Source organism: Eurosta solidaginis, chromosome 5, assembly GCF_040869045.1.
Source record: "Eurosta solidaginis isolate ZX-2024a chromosome 5, ASM4086904v1, whole genome shotgun sequence".
Classification (NCBI taxonomy): Eukaryota; Metazoa; Arthropoda; class Insecta; order Diptera; family Tephritidae; genus Eurosta; species Eurosta solidaginis.
In genome coordinates, this window is record NC_090323.1 from 59734111 (window position 1) to 59753074 (window position 18964).

At 37.8% G+C, this 18964-nt stretch overlaps 1 protein-coding gene across 1 annotated transcript in view; it reads right to left on the minus strand.

Moving 5' to 3' along the window:
• The window catches only part of loaf (lost and found), a 242767-nt gene that overhangs the window by 103065 nt on the left and 120738 nt on the right, over positions 1-18964 (minus strand). Inside the window, exon 2 of the mRNA XM_067757032.1 lies at positions 4419-4642. Coding sequence (XP_067613133.1) covers positions 4419-4642 — 224 coding nt within the window. The remainder of the gene's footprint in view (positions 1-4418; positions 4643-18964) is intronic.

Genomic DNA, 18964 nt, shown 5'->3' on the forward strand with positions numbered 1-18964 from the left:
CCACACACAAACTTGGCTATTATAAAGAGCACGCAACATCCCTTTATTATTGTTGATTTTGTTACTGTTTTTTCACTCTCTAACGTATGTATATGTGTATTACAAATTGCGAATGATTTAAAATATGCTGGTAGTGGCAAAAAAGTTTGTAATGAATAAAGTGTTCGTGTTGAGGTACGAATCAAGTATGCGGAAATTTGGTGCTGCCAACTTTTATTGTTACTTTTATTGTTAAACAACTCATCTACAGCTCACTGTGTGTGTATGTGTATGTATGTAGTATTGTACAACGTTGCCTACTGGCAATGCAGGCGCGCACAAAGCCAAATATATGTGCGCCGTCTGTTTGGTAGCGCGGATGTATTTATATATGTGTGTGTGCATGCATGAATTAGCACGGCATCGCACGGCGTGTGAGTGACATTTTATTTAGTGCTTGTGTAAATATATGCGGTTGCTGTGAATTTTCGTGGCACTTTATTTTACCAAGTGATGGATTGTGTTAGTTATTTTGGGCATATTTCAAGTTAATTTCAGATAGTGCGATTTTTTTTTGAATTAAAAAGAAAATGTGGCTTGCTTGTGTGTTTGTATTGTTGTTGATTCAGAGGTTTGCTGATAGGTTAGGTTAGGTTGAACTGACGGGTCCATGTGGGCCTCACATACATTAAATGCGTCCGTAGTGTTACCAGAAGTTTGGCTAATGACCAAACTGAAAAACCCTATCAAAAACCTTCACCTGTTATAAAATAACTCCGTCCTCTTGACAAATGCTAGAAGCTTTATCGAACCTACGCCACTATCTGCTTCTAGATCAGCTGAACAGCTGTATCATTACTAATAGCTGTAGTCTTATCCTGGCAAGCGCAACGCACGAGCACAAAACGTGCTTGTTGGTTTCTTCCTCTAACTGATCTCCGCTTCCTCCACTGACCAAGCCTAATTTAAAGGTATGTGACGCCAGAAGGTTGTGTCCAGTCAGAATACCCGTCTTGAGTCTACAGTCCTCTCTTTTCATTAATTGAAGCTAGTTTGTTAGTCTAAGCTTGTAAGACCTACACAAAATCTTCAAGACTTTACAGCCCCGTGCTTGGACCCACATCTGTCCTGCTTTGTCGATCATGTCATCTTACTTACTTACTTAATTGGCACTTAAACGTCTAAACGGTTATGGCCGTCCAACAAGGCGCGCCAGTCGCTCCTTCGCTCCGCCAACCGGCGCCAATTGGTCACACCAAGGGAGTTTAAATCGTTTTCCTCATGGTCCTTCCAAAGGAGTGGGGACCGCCCTCTACCTCTGCTTCCATAGTCAAGTTCCGATAGAAACACTTTCTTGGCCGGAGTATCATCTTTCATTCGCATAACATGGCCTAGTCAGGACAGCCGCTGCGTTTTAATTCGCTGGATGTCTGCGTATAGCTCATATAGCTCATCATAAAATCTTCTTCAGTACTCGCCATCGCCAACGCGTAGAGGTCCATAAATCTTTCCAAGAACTTTTCTCTCGAACACTCCCAAAGCCGCTTCATCTGCTGTTGTCATGGCCCATGCTTCTGCCCCATATAACAGGACGGGTACGATAAGTGACTTGTAGAGTATAATTTTCGTATTTACCAGGTATGAAGCCGCACTGATAAGGTCCTGTCAGCCGGTTCAATCTTTCGCACAATAAACTTGAAAGGACCTTATATGCGATATTAAGAAGGCTGATTCGACAATAGGTGGTGAATTTTGCAGTATCCCCTTTCTTGTCGACTGGGCAAAGAACACTTAGATTCCAATCGTCCGGCATGCACTCGTCCGCCCATATTTTGTGAAGAAGTTGCTGCATACGCCTTACCAACTCCTCGCCGCCGTACTTGAATAGATCCGCAGGCAATCCATCAGCGCCCACGGCCGATCATGTCCTCGCCTTCTCTTAATCTCGCCCATTCTAATTCGGACGTCCACGAAGCAGAGCTTCAAGTTGACACAGCTGCCGTTTAAGTTGTTTTCTTCCAGTATTTCTACTGCTTTGATTACGGCTACTGCTTCTGCCTGAAAAACGCAACAGTAATCTGGTTGCTTGTAGGATCTCTTAGTTTACGTTAAAGCGCAGTATAGCCCTTACTCTACTCTTTCCACTACTTAGGAATCATCGGTGGAAACGTGTATCGCATTATGGCCCTAAAAGCTCTACGAATCGCCGATACTGAATCAGGTAGTCTGTTTGTCCTGTAATTGATGACGCTATACTGCTATGGCCGTGCAGTCTGCGCTCAAGGAGTTTTGCTAATAGGAATTATGCTTGAAAATTCTACAAAAAAAAAAAAGAAACAGGCAGATCTCGAAAGGTTTCAAAATTGGATGAAAAAAGTGCAGAGATATTAATAGGGACATGGTGTATAAGGTAAACAATGATGAGGGCATACGTTCTCTTAATACCAAACAGAAGGATGACGAACCATGTGCAAGCCTACTTCTACCAAACAACGGCGGCAACTACCAATATTTAAGTATTTTCATCACCGAGGAGGATCACACAAAACTTCTACGAATGAGTGGGGCCTGCGACCTTTCTGCAGCTTTCTATTTTTCACTGTGTCTTTCTTAGTACTGCGAACTTCTGCTATGACGACTTTCGAAATGTTCGCGGGAAAATTTCTTCGAAAGATTTTTGGACCTCTACGCGTCCGAAGAAGTTTAATGATTAGCTATACGAACTTTACGCAGACATAGTGCAGCTAATTAACATACAGCGGATATGCTGGCTAGGCCATATTATGCGAATGAACGATGTTGCTCCGGCCAAGAAGGTATTCTTATCGGAACTCGCCTACGGAAGGAAGAAAGAGGGCGCCCACACATCGCTGGAAAGACCAAATGGAAAACGATCTAAATTTCCTTGGTGTTACCAAGTGGTAGGCTCAACGAAGAAATTACTTTCGTGACTTGTTGGCTGACCCCAACAGTTTAAGCGGTTAAGCGCCGCATTGGTAAGTATTAACCTTTACTCACGATATGGTGGAGTCCAGAATGTAAGCGAAAGGTAAGAAGTGGGCGTAATGTATGGCAATGGTATTGTGAAGTTTAGACTACGAAATGAAAGTATATGGTAAGAGCTTTTTTAGTTGGATAACGCGCAGCTCAACGTCATCGCTGTGAGACTACAATAATTGGGGAAAGCAACTTTATGGTAAACTGTTCCAGCAGGGATGATTGAGTGATGTCGGATAGTGCCTTGCTGCTGAAGGCAGTATTGGAGTAGAAGTCTATTTTAGGGATCGTAACCTCCAACTCTCCTTCACACTACCCGAAATATCAGCCATTCAGGCAGAAGTTTCAGCAATCATGCACGCTGCAGTTGGAATACAAATACACAATATACTCAACAAAAGCTTTATTTTCAGCGAGAGCTAGGCAGCCATCAACTCTCTTACTCGTTCAATACTAAACTAACACTCAATTGTCGCCCATCTCTTTAAGTTAAAATACGACCCAACTTAACAGAGATCCCGGGGTACAGGGACATTGAGTGAAACGGCATATCATACGAAATCGATAGGAAGGTTACGCCCAGGCACATTACTCCTGACAAAGAATGTTTAGGTATGCCGCTTGCCACATGCAAGCTAATTTTGAAAGGTGTACCGTCGAGCCTACGAAGGATTGTTTCTAGCCGCAAGATGTTAGACATCTAAGCAAACTTGGCCAAAATGGTATATTAAAAGATCGCGTCTTGATTACAACCATTACAACTCATTGGGCACTGCCGTAGGCATGAAGAAAGGCTAGTAGATGATGAAGAGAAGGAAACGGTGGATCACCTCATCTGCAACTGTCCGTTGCTAAAGGGCATAAGACAGCGCTTCCTGTGAGTAAAAGGTAATTTTGTGGCACTACAAAAGGCCTCGAGTCACTGGCTTATGTGTGTCTTCTCTTCAGCCACTTCAACCCAAATTAAGTTAAGAAATTTGTTGCATTCCCATCCGTTCAAAAGAGTCCTAGATTTCGTCCTACCAAAATTTAAGACTTAAATTAAGTAAATAATTTTGGTTTTGTTTTAAGCTAAAAAGGAATAAAAAGCACAGTATTAACTTGTGTAAATAAAACAAAAGGGAAGTAAATAGTAATAAATAGATAAGAGGCAAATAAAACTGCTTAAGCTCACAATTAGTCAAAACAATGGTGATATTCGGCTAGTTTAATTTCTACTTCAGTTTTTTGATTTATTAAGGGTCCTTAATACTGATAATACCCCATTTTCATATACGACCTCTTAAAGTACTCTTGGTGCCAAAGGCTCATTGAAATATCTATTGACCCTGACTCAATATCAAGTAATATTTTTTCGTACTTCATGATACTATATTTCCGATGCACTTAGTACATACATCCGTTATGAGAATACGCAACTAAAATTGTATGTCTTAACTCACCTTTGGTGTGGCAACAGCATGCGCTCCATCGTACACATACAAATGATCATTGCAGTCCAATTGCAACATATCAAAGCGCAACATGAAACGTTGTAATATCGAATGTGTTTGAAATGTGATAATGCAGTCCAGATTGCGTTCATTTTGAGACCAAAGTACGGCACCATCGATTTTACGATAAAGTTGCTGTAGAAAATGATTCTTGCACAAAGCTTGCATGTAATCTGTAAAATAGGAAGAAGAAGAAGAAGGCATGTGAAGGCGTATGTACGAATAAGGCATACACCTTGAAGCTGATAACTGTAAAACCTATGTAGGTGTGCACGTACGTTAAATATAAGACTCAGTAAACGTACATAGAGCACCTTTAGTTAGAGCACATTTAGTTAGTACCGAGCTGTAGTTAGGACGTGTTTCGTGTATGAGTTTGCGTGTATTTAGTAAATTACATTGCAAACGAATAGCGAACGCAAAACACTCTACATAACTAAAGGTCACAGCTTAATACTCTCAAATGGTCAAAAAGTGGTTCGCTATGATTCGTAGAGCTTTTGACTTCAGGGGTTTTAGCGCTTTGCGGTTGCCTACTACATTGGCGCACAAGAACATTAGAATTTTAATGGCAAAATAAAAAAATTCATTTGCACTGTGTTAGGGAAAAGCTGGTGCAAATTTGCACACAATTCCAGTGCACACATACATGCACATTGCATATGTAGTTTGTATAGGAGCCCTTAGTTAAGTTCGATTATATGCAACATCCTTGCAAAATTTACGACATTAGCTTTCTTTAAGATTAAAAGGATAAAAAGGCTAATGACGGTTAGAATATAGCAACATTTACAACAACAACTAGTACATATAATCAGCTACATGTGTTTCTCCCACAATTTTAGTTAAATGGAGTTCTTGAGTTTATATTAAAGTCAAAGGTTAACAATGTTTTAATGTTGTAGAGGATGTTACTTGATGAGCTTCCTTGAGTGGTAGCTACCCCGGTAGGAAAAGATAAGTTAGATTAAATCATGCTCCATTTGTTAGCGTGTTTGGGGATTTGAACATTACCATGATAGGCCTCCCTGTTGGAAAAGGCAACCACAGACAAGGAGTTTGGAGAGGTCAAACTAGTCGTTTCTGAGACGGTCGACTATCAGCAGAAGTACTAGTATCAGAAGATGATAGTGTAGGAGCATACCGGATTAATATCTGTCAAAGAACTATCCATAACTTTAACGCTCCCTAAGTCTTAGGGACATGCTTTTGGCGTTTAAAATAACAAAAATAACAATAGAATGAAAGTCCATTGTGATAACATATAAAATCACAAGCACGTAAGCTGTAATAACTTAGAGCATAGCTGTGAATTGGCTATGAAGTTTCGACTCTGCATAAATGATTCCGCAATCCAAAATAAACCAATGACAAAGGACTGTCGGGTAGTTCTGCAAAAGCCCAACGTTCACGCATAAAGTGACTCGACGACTTCGAATGGGGCGAAGCACTGTTAATACAATAACAACGACTTCACCTCAACACCCTCCATGCAGTTGGTCAAGCTAGAGACAGAACAACGAGACGTATAGCATAAATTTCCATTTGATAATCAAAACATAATCAAGAATAAATGAGGCTTGACGAATGGATTGAAGGCGTTGGGTGGTGTAGCGCAATTGTCAACATTTTCTACCCGTGGCGAATCCTTTTATTTAGCTGGTGGGACTGTGGAGACCCAAAACTTCTCACGAAAGGTGGGGGTCGGATGACTTAGACGATTTAACGTAGTCCTGTAAAACGTTCCCGAGACGGTCGGGCTATTTACTGAAATGTGCTGGATCAGTATCCAGCAAAGGACCATCAATTTCGATAAAACTCCCCACAATATACGTAGATTCCGTCTATCGATGCAAGAGGATGGAGTAGAAGCCTTAGTGGACACTGGATAGCATCCCTTTTACTGCATCTTTAATCCGGTCGATTTATATTTGGAAGATACAGATGCAGCTTGAAGCCACCCGCCATCCCGGGTTCAGAGGCCCACGTGCCACTTACCTTAGATATTGATACCCTTGAACTCAGATAATCTGAATTGTGTAATAATTTGAGGCAATAGGAAGCAAGGACGGATAGTTCTAGACGCCATATCTTAGATACGACTTGCGCTTGGAAGGGACTATAGTGATCGGGCAAACTAAAGTGTCAAAGCCCACATAAGGGCCAGTTTCGGGACATAAAAGCCAGCCCTCGCTCGGAAAAAGTCGAAGTTCGTTAGTGTGCTTGAGTGGCCGAAGTCAAAGATCCCATAGACAAAAGCTTGTATTCGCTAGCCTGATCAACTGCTTTTAGTGGTAAAATACACCCGCACACAACCCCCAAGCGGACTTTTTAAAACTTTGCGGGATATCCTAGAAGGTTTCATGTCGTCATACCAAATAGTTCCCGAGATGGTCGGGCTAGTATCTTAATGGTGCTTGTTACCGGAACGTACCGAATCTGCATCCGGCAAAGGACCATCAACTTCGATAATACTCGCCAAGGTCTTCGAGGAGTGTCCTTATCTCTACAGCAACAACAAAAACAACAACAACGCTCTTTAAGACATATCTTCCCCTCTCCATTAGTAAAAATTAATCAAGTTCGTACGCCATATACAAATTTTCATTCAACTCTGTGAAGATATAGCGAATAAGAGATTTTTGCACAAGCGGAAACGCAGCAGACAGGTAAATGACTTGACTATCGCAATGAAATTAAGTGTTCACCAAAAATAAACTAAAAATTTTGTTCGCTGTTTGCTAATTTGGAAATTAAGTTTTCTGCTATCAAAATTTTGAATGCAATGAACAAATTTGCAGAATATTTGCGCCAAATTTTCGTTAATGATTTCCAATTTGAAGCATTTAGTGTATGGATGGTAGGATACGCAAATATTTATGTATGTTTGCATGTAGTTGTGTGTGTGTGGGTGCAATGTATGCATTCCACGCTGCGTGAGCTTTCTAATGTACACCGGTTCATAGCCATGTGGACGAGGAAATTATGATTTTCTATTGATAATAAATGCAAAATGGAAAATGGTTAATTTTGATGATAACTAATATGAACGGAAATTTTAGAGAAATATTATTGGTAAATGGTTTGTGCATAGCGTAAATGTGGAAAATTCAATGAGCATACAAATTTAGTTAGTTTTTTTAAGCTAGTTATATAAATTCTCAATGATGTATGAGTTGCCTTCGTACGCGGATGTGGAAATCACTGAGGCTCAATAATGGCTTTCCAGTGAAGTTTAGTCTGTTCTGGCAGCGAACAGAGTCAACATGGCAATTTATAGAAAAAAAACTCTATATAGTGCAATTTAAATTAGTGGAGTATTGAGGACTCTAAACAGTTCTTTGAAGTATTGGAAATAGTTGAAGTTTTACGACGGGCAAAATTAACTGTAGCGTTATTCGAGGGATCGCTAAACCCAACACATCTTTATATACATTCTATTCTTCTGTGTGTGTTCTTGTGACTCAATTCCTCCAAATCGATTGGACCTGTTATGATAAAGTTTTTGTTTGAAAATGCTTTAGATTCACAATTTCTTCTTCTTTCTTTCCTTCCCGGGTAGTTGACAAGGTCGAAATATTCTAAAAAAATCATTTTTTCTTCGCTTTATATCAGCAGTTATTCTATTCAGGGATCCTAAAATTAGTAGTAAAAGAAGCTCCATATATGAGGAAATTGAAAAATCAGAGGCAGAAGGAGTAGGAGTGCAAGTAAGACTGGGAGTGGTAGTATGAGTGAGAGTGCGAGTGGAACTAGATGTCTTAATGCGAGAGGAAACGAGATTGGGAGTGGAAGTGGGGGTGTGAGTAAGAGTAGGAGTGTGAGTACTAGTGGAAGTGGTTGGGAGTGGGAGTGGAAGTCGGAGTGGGAGAGACAGCATAAGTCATGTTGTGAGAGTGAGTATTATAAGATATATAGTAGAAGTAGGAGTGCGTGGGTGGGGAAGGAGAACTGGGGTTATGGATTGAGAGTGGGAATTGGGAATGGTCATTGGATAATACAGGGGGAGCGGTAGTAAGATTTTGAGTGGGAATGGGGAATGGAGTCCCACTCCCTGTGGGAAAGGGAAGTGGGAAAGGGAGGTCTCAGGATTGGAAGCGGAAATAAGTTTGGGAGTGGAAGAAGGTACTAGAATGTGAAGGTAATGGAGATTAAAGGGAATAACATACAGGAACAACAAGGAGAAGTGAAGGAAAAGTAGAGGTGGAGGGGATAGAGATATATAGAGTGGAGGAAGGACCAGTTTCTTAACATAGGGAAACCAATTTTCGGGCAAGATGACGTGTGCGGGGTACACTAACATCTTAATAACTTCAAAGCTTTGTCAAATCGTTTGTTAAACTCAACTATGCAAGGTGTATTATATCCCTAGAAAAGGAACGTAGTCGCATCAAATAAATAAAAAATAAATTTAAGGCGCGATAACCTCCGAAGAGATCTAAGGCCGAGCTTCTCTTCCAATTTGCGTCGTGCTCCTCTTGATTTTCCCTACAAATTGGCCGGACGGGACCTACATGTTTTATGCCGACTCCGAACGGCATCTGCAAGGCAGATGAGTTTTCACTGAGAGCTTTTCATGGCAGAAATACACCCGGAGCGCGTGCCAAACACTGCCGAGGGGCGACCCCGCTTAGAAAATTTTTCTTCTAATTGAAAAATCTTATTTCTAAAATTTTGATGTTGCTTTGCCCGGGGTTTGAACCCAGGGCATACGGTGTGGTAGGCGGAGGACGCTACCATCACACCACGGTGGTCGCCAGTCACATCAAATCGTTTCCGGGATATTCGGGCAAAATATTTTCAACATCGATTACACTACCCAAAATCTATTACTGCGATCACAAGAATTAATGGATTTCAAAACGAGGGTTCTTCAAATGGAAAAGATGATGCCCTATGCCTTTAAAGTCAGATTACCCATAGACCTCATCCAACGTGCTTAAGTAAACGACGAAAGTAACGCAAGACGCGGTCTCAGGTTCGTGGATGTTGCATATTTTTAGTGAGGAGGATAAACTCACTGTTAAATGATATACATATTATGAAACCACAGACAAAGAAAAAGGTTTTTCACTTTTATAAGACACAAATTCATCAAATGGGCAAGCGATTATTCGATAAAAGCATGGAATCACAAAAACTTCTCTTCAATTTTTAGCGCATAATTTTTATACTCAGCGTGCTTTGCATACAGAGTATATTAACTTTGGTAATATAAAGTTTGATCGTAACAGCATAAACGAATCGAGATAAATATAGACTTCCATATAAGAAAATGCTTAGGATGAAAAAAGGAATTGATTAAGCCATCTCTGTCCGTCCGTCTGTCCGCCCGTCTGCCTGTGCACACGATAACTTCAGTAAATATTGGGATATCTTATTGAAATTTAGTATATCGGTCCTTAGCAATCATCTCCAAGCGCTATTAAAAATGAGCGAAATCGGATGATAACCACGCCCACTTTTTATATATATAACATTTTAGAAAACACAAAAAACCTGATTATATAGTAAATAATACAACTAACATGTTGAATTTGATGAGTGAACTGTATTTCTTTTCCGAAGTGGATTTACAACAAGAAAAAGTAAAAATAGAAATTTTTGAAATTAATGACCAAGCAATTTTCTATGTTTCAGAAGCTATTGCGAAGAGAAACTAACCGATCATAATAAGACTGGGTACACATATTTTCTTTATAGCAGAAAATATTTCTAGAAAAATGGACAAGATATGCTAAGGACCACGCCCATATTTATATAAAAGACTTTTAAATGGAATTATTTGTAAATGGAATTATAACATAAAGTTTGTAAATATTAAAATTTTTGAAAATGGGCATGGCACTGCCCCTTTTTTAACAAATCAATTTTCTGTGTGTTCGCTATGGCACTCGAAGAAAAATCAAATAGTAGGAAATATTTCTGATTCAAGGTTCGAAACAAAAACAATTGTTTAGGAAATATTTCAAGTAATAAAAATAAAATAAACAAATTTTAAGACTTCCTTTATATAAATGGACAAAAATTAACGAAAAATGTTTCCTTATATAAAGACATATTCTTACTAAACTTTGATTTTTAAACTTTGACATAGAAATTGCAAAAATATTTATGAGAAATAAGAATATAACAGTGGAGAGCATATTACTTGGATTGGAAAGTTGGTGGGAAAGGAGATATTATTAGTCAATTAATTGCGCTCAACCTTTATATTTTTACTTCTCATAAATTGTTTTGCAATTTCTATGTCAAAATTTAAAAATCAAAGTTTAGCAAGAATATGTCTTTATATAAGGAGACATTTTTCGCTGATTTTTGTTCATTTATATAAAGGAAGTGCTTAACATTTTATTATTTTATTTTCATTTGCTCCTTTTCTTACATTTTCTCGGTGTCTTAACCTATCTGTTAAGTTATACGCTTGTAGCTCAAATTAGAACTTACATAAAAATCAATCCCAAAATTCCCTCCGTTTCGTAAAATTTTTCTAAATATCTCAGTCCGTGCGCTCCTGGCGAATCTTTTTGTATCGTGTCATCGGCTGTCATCGACATCTGAATTAAGTTTGAAATTTCAAGCCTCTAGCTCATGAGAAGTTACTTAAAATCCGGTTTCAACTTTACAAATTATTATCTAATTTTTTCGATCCGTGCGGCACCTAACGGATTTTGTTAATGACCAAGAAATTTTCTACGTTTCGGGAGCCATAGCTCGAAGAAAAATATAGCTCGAAGAAAAATTAATGGATCGTAATGAGATTGGGTACACATATTTTCCTTATAGCAGAAAATGTCTCTAGAAATTAGAGGGATTGGTTAAGGACCACGCCCACATTTATATAAAATGCTTTTAAAAGCGCCGTAGACGAATATAATAAGCTATACCTTTGCTAAAAAAAAGCTTAATATCGATGGTGTTTTAATTTGTAAATGGAATTATAACAAAAAGTTGGGAAGTATTAAAATTTTTGAAAATGGGCATGGCACTGCCCCTTTTTAAATAAGCAATTTTCTGTGTTTCGTTATGGCACTCGAAGGAAAATCAACACATCGCAATGAAATTGGGAATACATACCTTCTTTATAGCAGTTAGTTAAAATGGACGGGATCTGCTAAAGACCACGCCCACTCTTATATAAAAGATGTTTAAAAGGGCCGTATACTTAAATAACAAGCTATATTTTAGCCAACAATTTTATCAATGATACTTAATTTACCAAGTTTTATTGTAAGAAGGAATTGGGAGACATTTTTTTTAATGGGCGGTGTCACGCCCCTATTCCGATCAAGCATTACACAAAATTTCTAGAGCTTAAAAAAAAAAAAATCAATCCCTCGTAAAAAAATTGGAAAAAGTAATGAAATGAACTGTAAGATTGAAACTCACTCGGAGTATATAACTCAGACAACCTTGCTTGGTATTAATATTCTTCTGTAATTTTCAAAATCTAAATATTTTTTTTATAAGAAAGAAAATCCACAAATATCCTTATTATATGGCTAATTTCTGTGCTTTCAGAATTCAAACGCATCATTAAACTTTTGTCACTTTGCAAATAGCAGAGAAGAGAGCACATAATAACGGTAAAAATACAAAGATGAAAAAATTCGACGAAAAGTCAAACACAGATTTTAGAAAATAAAAAGAAAATGAATTTATATAATGCTTGAGGACAAATCAAAACTACACCGAGCTCTGAGTGGTAAGAAATATGAAGAGTAAGAGGCAGTTACAAAATTTTTGTGCGAATGTTTTGCCAAGATAGCGGGTGTTAAACATAGCTAATTTCTCATAAGGGAGGCGCTGAGTAGGCGACTGAGTGACTAGGTAAGTGAGTGAGCGCATGAGTGAGTGGGTTTGGAAAACTTTTGCTAAGTACAAAAAATTACTTGGTTTGCCAATGGCAAGGAATGACGAGTAAATCTTGTTCAACTTTTTAAATATGATTTTGTCAGCACAGACACTTCAAGTGATGAATAATACGAGAAGAGATAGAGAAAGAGAGAAGAGTTCAAAGGACAAAAAATGCAAAGACAAGAAGTTTTTAAGTAAATTGAAAACGGTAGAGTCAGAAATATAAACCGCTGGGAAAAATGAACTAAATTGCCGGAAAGCAAATACTTTTGTTGCTGACGAAAGTTTGCCAACTACCGATTTCAATTGTTGCCATTTAATATGACAGGGAAGTGCGAAGCATGGATTAGATAGATAGAGAGAGAGAGAGAAAGATGCATACGCAACAAAAATACGCAAATAAATGTCAAAGTTTTCGTTGGGCATTGTTTACGCCGATAACTTTTGTTTTAGCTGAAATGCGACAAAATATTTTTGAAAACATGGAATGTTAAATTAAAATATAATTTTAAGTAGTTAATAAGCGTGCGTGTTTTTGCGAAGTTGGCGCTGCCCGCGGGTCTTATAATGCATTTCATTTAAGCAATTTATGTGAAAGTGGCTGATGGCACACTCAAAACTGAACTAAAGTGAAATAAGATGATGTACAGCGCTTTTAGATATTTGAGCGCAATTAAAACATTCTAAATCAAAACTTTTCATAAGATTTAAGTTCTCCATCTTGGGCTTAAAATCACTTTCAGCATAAAATAATTCAGCTGCAGCAGGTAATATAGCAAAAATATTGCAACATCGCTCGATTGAAAATTCAAGTTTTATAAAACTTTTTGAAATTTTTCCTGATGTAAACCCTTAATAGGAGATTAAAGATGGGAACGATACCTAAAACTAAATCTATCTTTAATAGTCAAAGCCGTCTTAAATCAAAGGCTGATATGCGAATTTATATATTGCACATACGTCGGCACTTGTGTGCAATTCAATAAATTATTTTCATGTTCCATTTTTTTAAACGGTTTTAGTTAGCTTGACTTAACAGGCAGGCCGCACGGCCGCATGCACGGCCGTTGTGAACGAATTTTGTAATTGAAATTTAAGTAACTTCCCGATAAGCCACAAGCTTGAAACTGGGAATATAGTTCAGAACCCGATGACAATGCAATAATAAGAAAAAAAGTCGCCGCTTGGTGGCGCAAGGATCGAGAAATCGAAAAAATGGTATTTGTGGGCCGATTTTGCTCATATTTGGAACACATAATACATATAAGAATAGAAATCGACCTATGAAAAAAAATCGCCGCTAGGTGCGTGGATCGAGATATTCACAAAAATCGTATTTGTGGCCCGATTTGGCTCATATTTGGAACACATAATACATACAAGAATAGAAAGCGACCTATCAAAAAAATCGCCGCTAGGTGACGCAAGGATAGAGATATTCACAAAAATCGTATTTGTGGCCCGATTTGGTCCATATATGGAACACATAATACATACATGAATAGAAGGCGACCTATGATGCCCGATTTGGCTCATATTTGGAACATATAAGACCAACTGAACCTTAATCAGGTTATGCTACGCCTCACATTTTTAGAAATTTCGCGCGCCCAACGCTTTTATTTAATTGTCTGGTCATCGCCCTGGGTTGATAAGGAGTGTGATGACTAGTACCTAGGACCTACCTAATTATTTTCTAGCTTTTCGTATATTACTTCATGTAAGTATTGTTTTCAATAAAACCGTTTAACTTAAAATTTTTTTAAAATTATTTTATTTAAAAGTAACGGACAAAAACTTCAAATTAAAATGAGCGAAATGCGCGTCCGAATACTTTTGATATACATATGTTTATTTTGAATGTGTTTTCAGAAAAATGCTTCGACCTTCATCGTGCACCTATTTTTCAAGGCCTACTTTTGCTTTTATAACGCTTCGTCTCTTTCCTACTATCGTGATACTCAGCAGCACGTTTGGTAAATTTATTAGTTTTCTACCTCGCTAACAAAATGATGAGAGGATTTGGAATCAAAAATTAGAAGCCTTCTATTTGGATCGGAAGTACAGAGGTCTTATTTAACAAAGTTTATATTCAACAAGTATATTTTAGACTACATACATAGTGATGGCGAAGTAGTAATACTTATACAATGACATATTTAATATAAAGACTGCTACCAAATAATCTCGTTATGATACTTAAAAAAATCCTGTGGTGATATTGAAAGTACTCCCGAATAATTCTCGAAAGGATCCCCATTCGATTCAGAAATTTCCCGATATAATACCGAAGGGATCTCGAAAATAATCCCAAAATAATTTAGAAACTATCCTCAAATGCGGGGCATATAAACTCCAAATTTGTCAAACAATTAATACAGAAATGATAGAGAGAATATCCGAATAGGTCTTCAAATAATCAGTGCAGAAATAACTCGAGAACTATCTTGAAAAATTACTGAACACAGTTCTAAACTATTTCTTATAAACATCCCAAAATCAAAACCCGAAATAATCGGCAAATGATTCCAAAACAGCCTTAAATTGACGGGAAATTGAAACAATCAGGGCACAGGTCTAAATTTTTCTGCACACAGTCCTGAAATAATCTTCAAAAATATAGCTACCGAAATGATCCCTAAATATTTTCGAAAAGGCCTATCGCTACTAAATTTCACTCAACTTAGTTTAATTTGATACCCTCAATATAAGTGGAAGGCTGGCGCAAAGGCAGATGAGACAATACACGTGTCCGGAAATAAACAAACCTTAAAAGCTGCCAGATCACTGTAGTGTTTTTCAGGTAGAAATAGAAGCAATAGAAGGTAGCAATAGAAGAAAAAAGCTTTAGCTAACGGCGAAGCAGTAATTAAGGAAATTATTTCTCACAGCACATCATATTAAACTGTACTAAATTGTAAGCGTTCCCGGGAAAGAATCGAGATAGGGCAAAAGATACATATATATTGGGTCCCTGGGCATAAGCGAATAGATGGAAATGTAAAAGCGTTTCTCTCGAAGCTTGTACCGTAGACGTTACTTTTATTTGGAAGTTACCCTTATCAATCCTAAGGCTTATTCACACAAAACTGGTAAACACATTCGCTCTGGGGGCAGAATTAAGGCGGAGGGTTTCTCCCAGGGTAAAAAATGGCAGAACATACTTAACATTTACATACTTAACATTTGTATACGGATGCTTCCAAATTAATGGAGGGGGTCAGAATTCCTGTGTCGATCCAGAAATAGGTAGATCACATAGGCTATCAGATTACTGCAGCATCTTTAAAGCGGAAATTATGGAGGAGGTGTGCATAAGCTGCAGTCGCATCAATATATACATATATTGGTAGTCAGGCAGCGAGTAAGGCAATAATCTCACACAGTACTTCATCAAGAAGGGTCCTGGAATGTAAAGGAATATTGGAAAAACTTCGCTCAGGCCGGACCATGCATCTGTATTGTGCTCCCGGTCATAAAAGAATAGAAGGCAATGAAAATGAGTAAGCAAAGGGGGGTACAGCAGCGGTGAATCAACGGTAAACGTCCCAATCCGTTTGGAAGAAATTAAAATGAGACAGGAGTTGCATATGATCCATTAAGCAGGAAAGGCGTGGACAAAAGGGCGAATCTGCAAAATTTTTAAGATCTAAAGCCTACGATATTAGACTCAAAAAGTTGCTCATATCTCTGAAGAAAAGAAGACTTAAGGCTCACGATGGGCAGACTAACTGGGCACTGCCTTCTGGAAGGAATGGTTGAGAACGTTCTCTGTTCGTGTCCTGTGCTCGCCAGGTCAAGGCTCTAGCTATTATTCACGGCAAAGTTGCCAGGTCTCGAAGCAACAAATAAGTTATGTCCTAGAAAACTGCCAGTATTTGCCAAGAGAATGGACATACATAAGTCTTGACAACTGATTGGGGTTCTTATGTTTGGTCGTCCAACAAATTCTGGTAACACTGTGGACTAATTCAGTATATGTAAGGTTTTATTGACTGTCCAGTTCAAACTAACCTAGCCAAGCTGGGTACGCCTGCTGAACACTATTCAACCCTTACAGAAGAAGAAGAGTAGGCTACTAAAGGAGAAATGAGTCGCCCTGGCCCATCCTCCTTGTAGGTACTGTAATAGGTTAATATTTTAAAGGCGAACTGAACTGTAATAATTTTCAGTCACCGCAAGCCCATATACCGGGTATAACTCTGAAACCTAGATTATAAGGTATAAATAAAATTAAAAAACGCATTACTAACTTAAGAATTTTTTAGTTCGGATAAAAAAGGTTGCAAAATCCTTTGTACTGATAAAGGGCTTAAAATTCCGACAAAAATCTTAAACGGTGTTCACAAAATGTAATTTTATGCTACAAAGATTCTCTGTTACTTGCTAAATTTATTGTTAAGATGACCTCCGGACAAAAAGCGCGTGTGCGCCTCTTACCATGCAATAAAATATACACTGAAAGAAATGGTACTAGTAAAATCAACAAATCCGTTCTGTTGTTCCCGACTTAATGGAGATACGATGCAATTTGATCGAATTATGGTTAATTCGAACAAATTAGTTTAGTCATTTCAACAGAAGAGAAATTGTCGTTCTTAAGTTAACAAAATTTTGTAAAATTGACAGATTCCGGGACACCTATCTATCGGGTACAATTTTGCAACTTCTCGTCTAAGCGAAATGCAAAATTGGGCCCTCTTGTTGCAAAAGTTTTGCTTGAACGAACAGAATTTTTACAAAGTTAGTAGCATTTTGTTCAAGTTTTTATGAATTTTCACTCACGCGATCGAATTTAATAAGATAATAAAAAAACATCCTTTTTAATGTTGATGTTTCCGACAAAATAAAAGTTTGAGTTGTTTTGGAATCGTTTCTACTTAAAGTGTTACGAAAATTAAACTTGCCGAATTACATGTAAAGTTACTCCAGTGGTGAATTACCTTCCAGCGATTTCATTCTTTACTTTTCTATAACTTACAAGTCCTCTTTTTAAAATGTTACGTCAAGCATTTATACCACAAGTTTTGTTCGAAACAATCATGTGTGGCAACTACATGCGAGAGAAGAAATTGGGAATGAGCGGAGCTGCAACTGTAAGAATTGAGAATAAGTTTTGTTACTACTATTTGCATTTCTATATTCATATGTATGTATATGTAGCAAGCATGCGTGTTTATGTATTCACATATTTACGTATTTATATGGCGGCCGCCGTGGTGTGACGGTAACGTGCTCCGCCTACCACACCGAAGACCCTGGGTTCACACCCCGGGTAAAGCAACATCAAAATTTTATAAAAAAGCTTTTTCAATTAGAAGACAATTTTTTAAGCGGGGTCGCCCCTCGGTAGTGTTCGGCAAGCACTCCGAGTGTATTTCTGCCACGAAATGCTCTCAGTGAAAACTCATATGCCTTGCAGATGTCGTTCGGAGTCGGCATAAAACAAGTAGGTCCCGTCCCGCCAATTTGTAAGAAAAATTAAAAAGGAGCACGACACAAATTGGAAGAGAAGTTCGGCCTAAAATCTCGTCGGTGCTTATCGCGCCTTACATTTATTTACATATTCATATGGCAACATAGGTAATTTCATACAAAGCTCTAGCAACAACTTTTTTTGTTCATTTGACTACTAAAACGGTCAATTACGAATTAACGATTTGTGCGCAGTTGATTCAACATCTTGTTGCGATGGATAAAAATTGACAGAAATATCGCTTGAATTGACCCGTATTTCGGTTGATTTTACCAGTCTTTTTCTTTCAGTGTATATATAAGTATGGTTTTAATTAAATGAAAAAATAAATGAAATTTTTGTTTGTAAAAATTTGCAAGCATCATATTTCAACAAAAAAAAGCATAAAGTGTATAAGCTCAGCATTTACTTGCATAATTAGGTCTATACACCTGCGAAGCTAGGGTATCCTTTAATTAAGAGGACAGATTTTCTATAGTTTTTTTTTTAACATGGGGCATGCATGTGGGAGGTGTGTTTAGGTAAATTACTTAGGGCTACAAAAAAAAAAAAATTTTAAATCACTGAGAAGTGATGCTATTTTGCTTACGGATTGCAAAAATGGCAGAGGAGAGAACAAGAGTATAGTAGGAGTGAGCGGTATAAGTAACTTTTTCCAAATAAATAACCATTTTTGAAATAAGTTTTTCTGCAGTGAAAATGCGCCAGGTTAAAGCTAGTAGTATTATAAAACAGTCTTATAAGTATTGAAACTTAATACGCCTGTTCGCTTCTTTTATCATTTTAATGCTTATGTTTTTGGACTCTTAAAACTTTTAGAATAATTTTGTTAATCGAGTATTACATTTAATTCGAATAATTGTTAAGTGGCGATTATTCGAAAATTATAAACAAATCAACTATTTGGATGGTGAAATGTATAGTTCATTATAGTTTAGATTACTCAAATGGTCGCAATGTCGTTGTTGTTTTTGTAGCGATAAGGACACTCCCCGAAGGATTAGGGGAGTGTTATCGATATTGATGGTCCTTTGCCGGATGCAGACCCGGTACGTTCCGGTAACAAGCGCCATTAAGCTACCAGCCTGACTATCTCGGGAACTATTTATATTTAGTATGACCCATCCCCCAGATCCATGAAGAAGTTGGGGTCGCCAGAGCC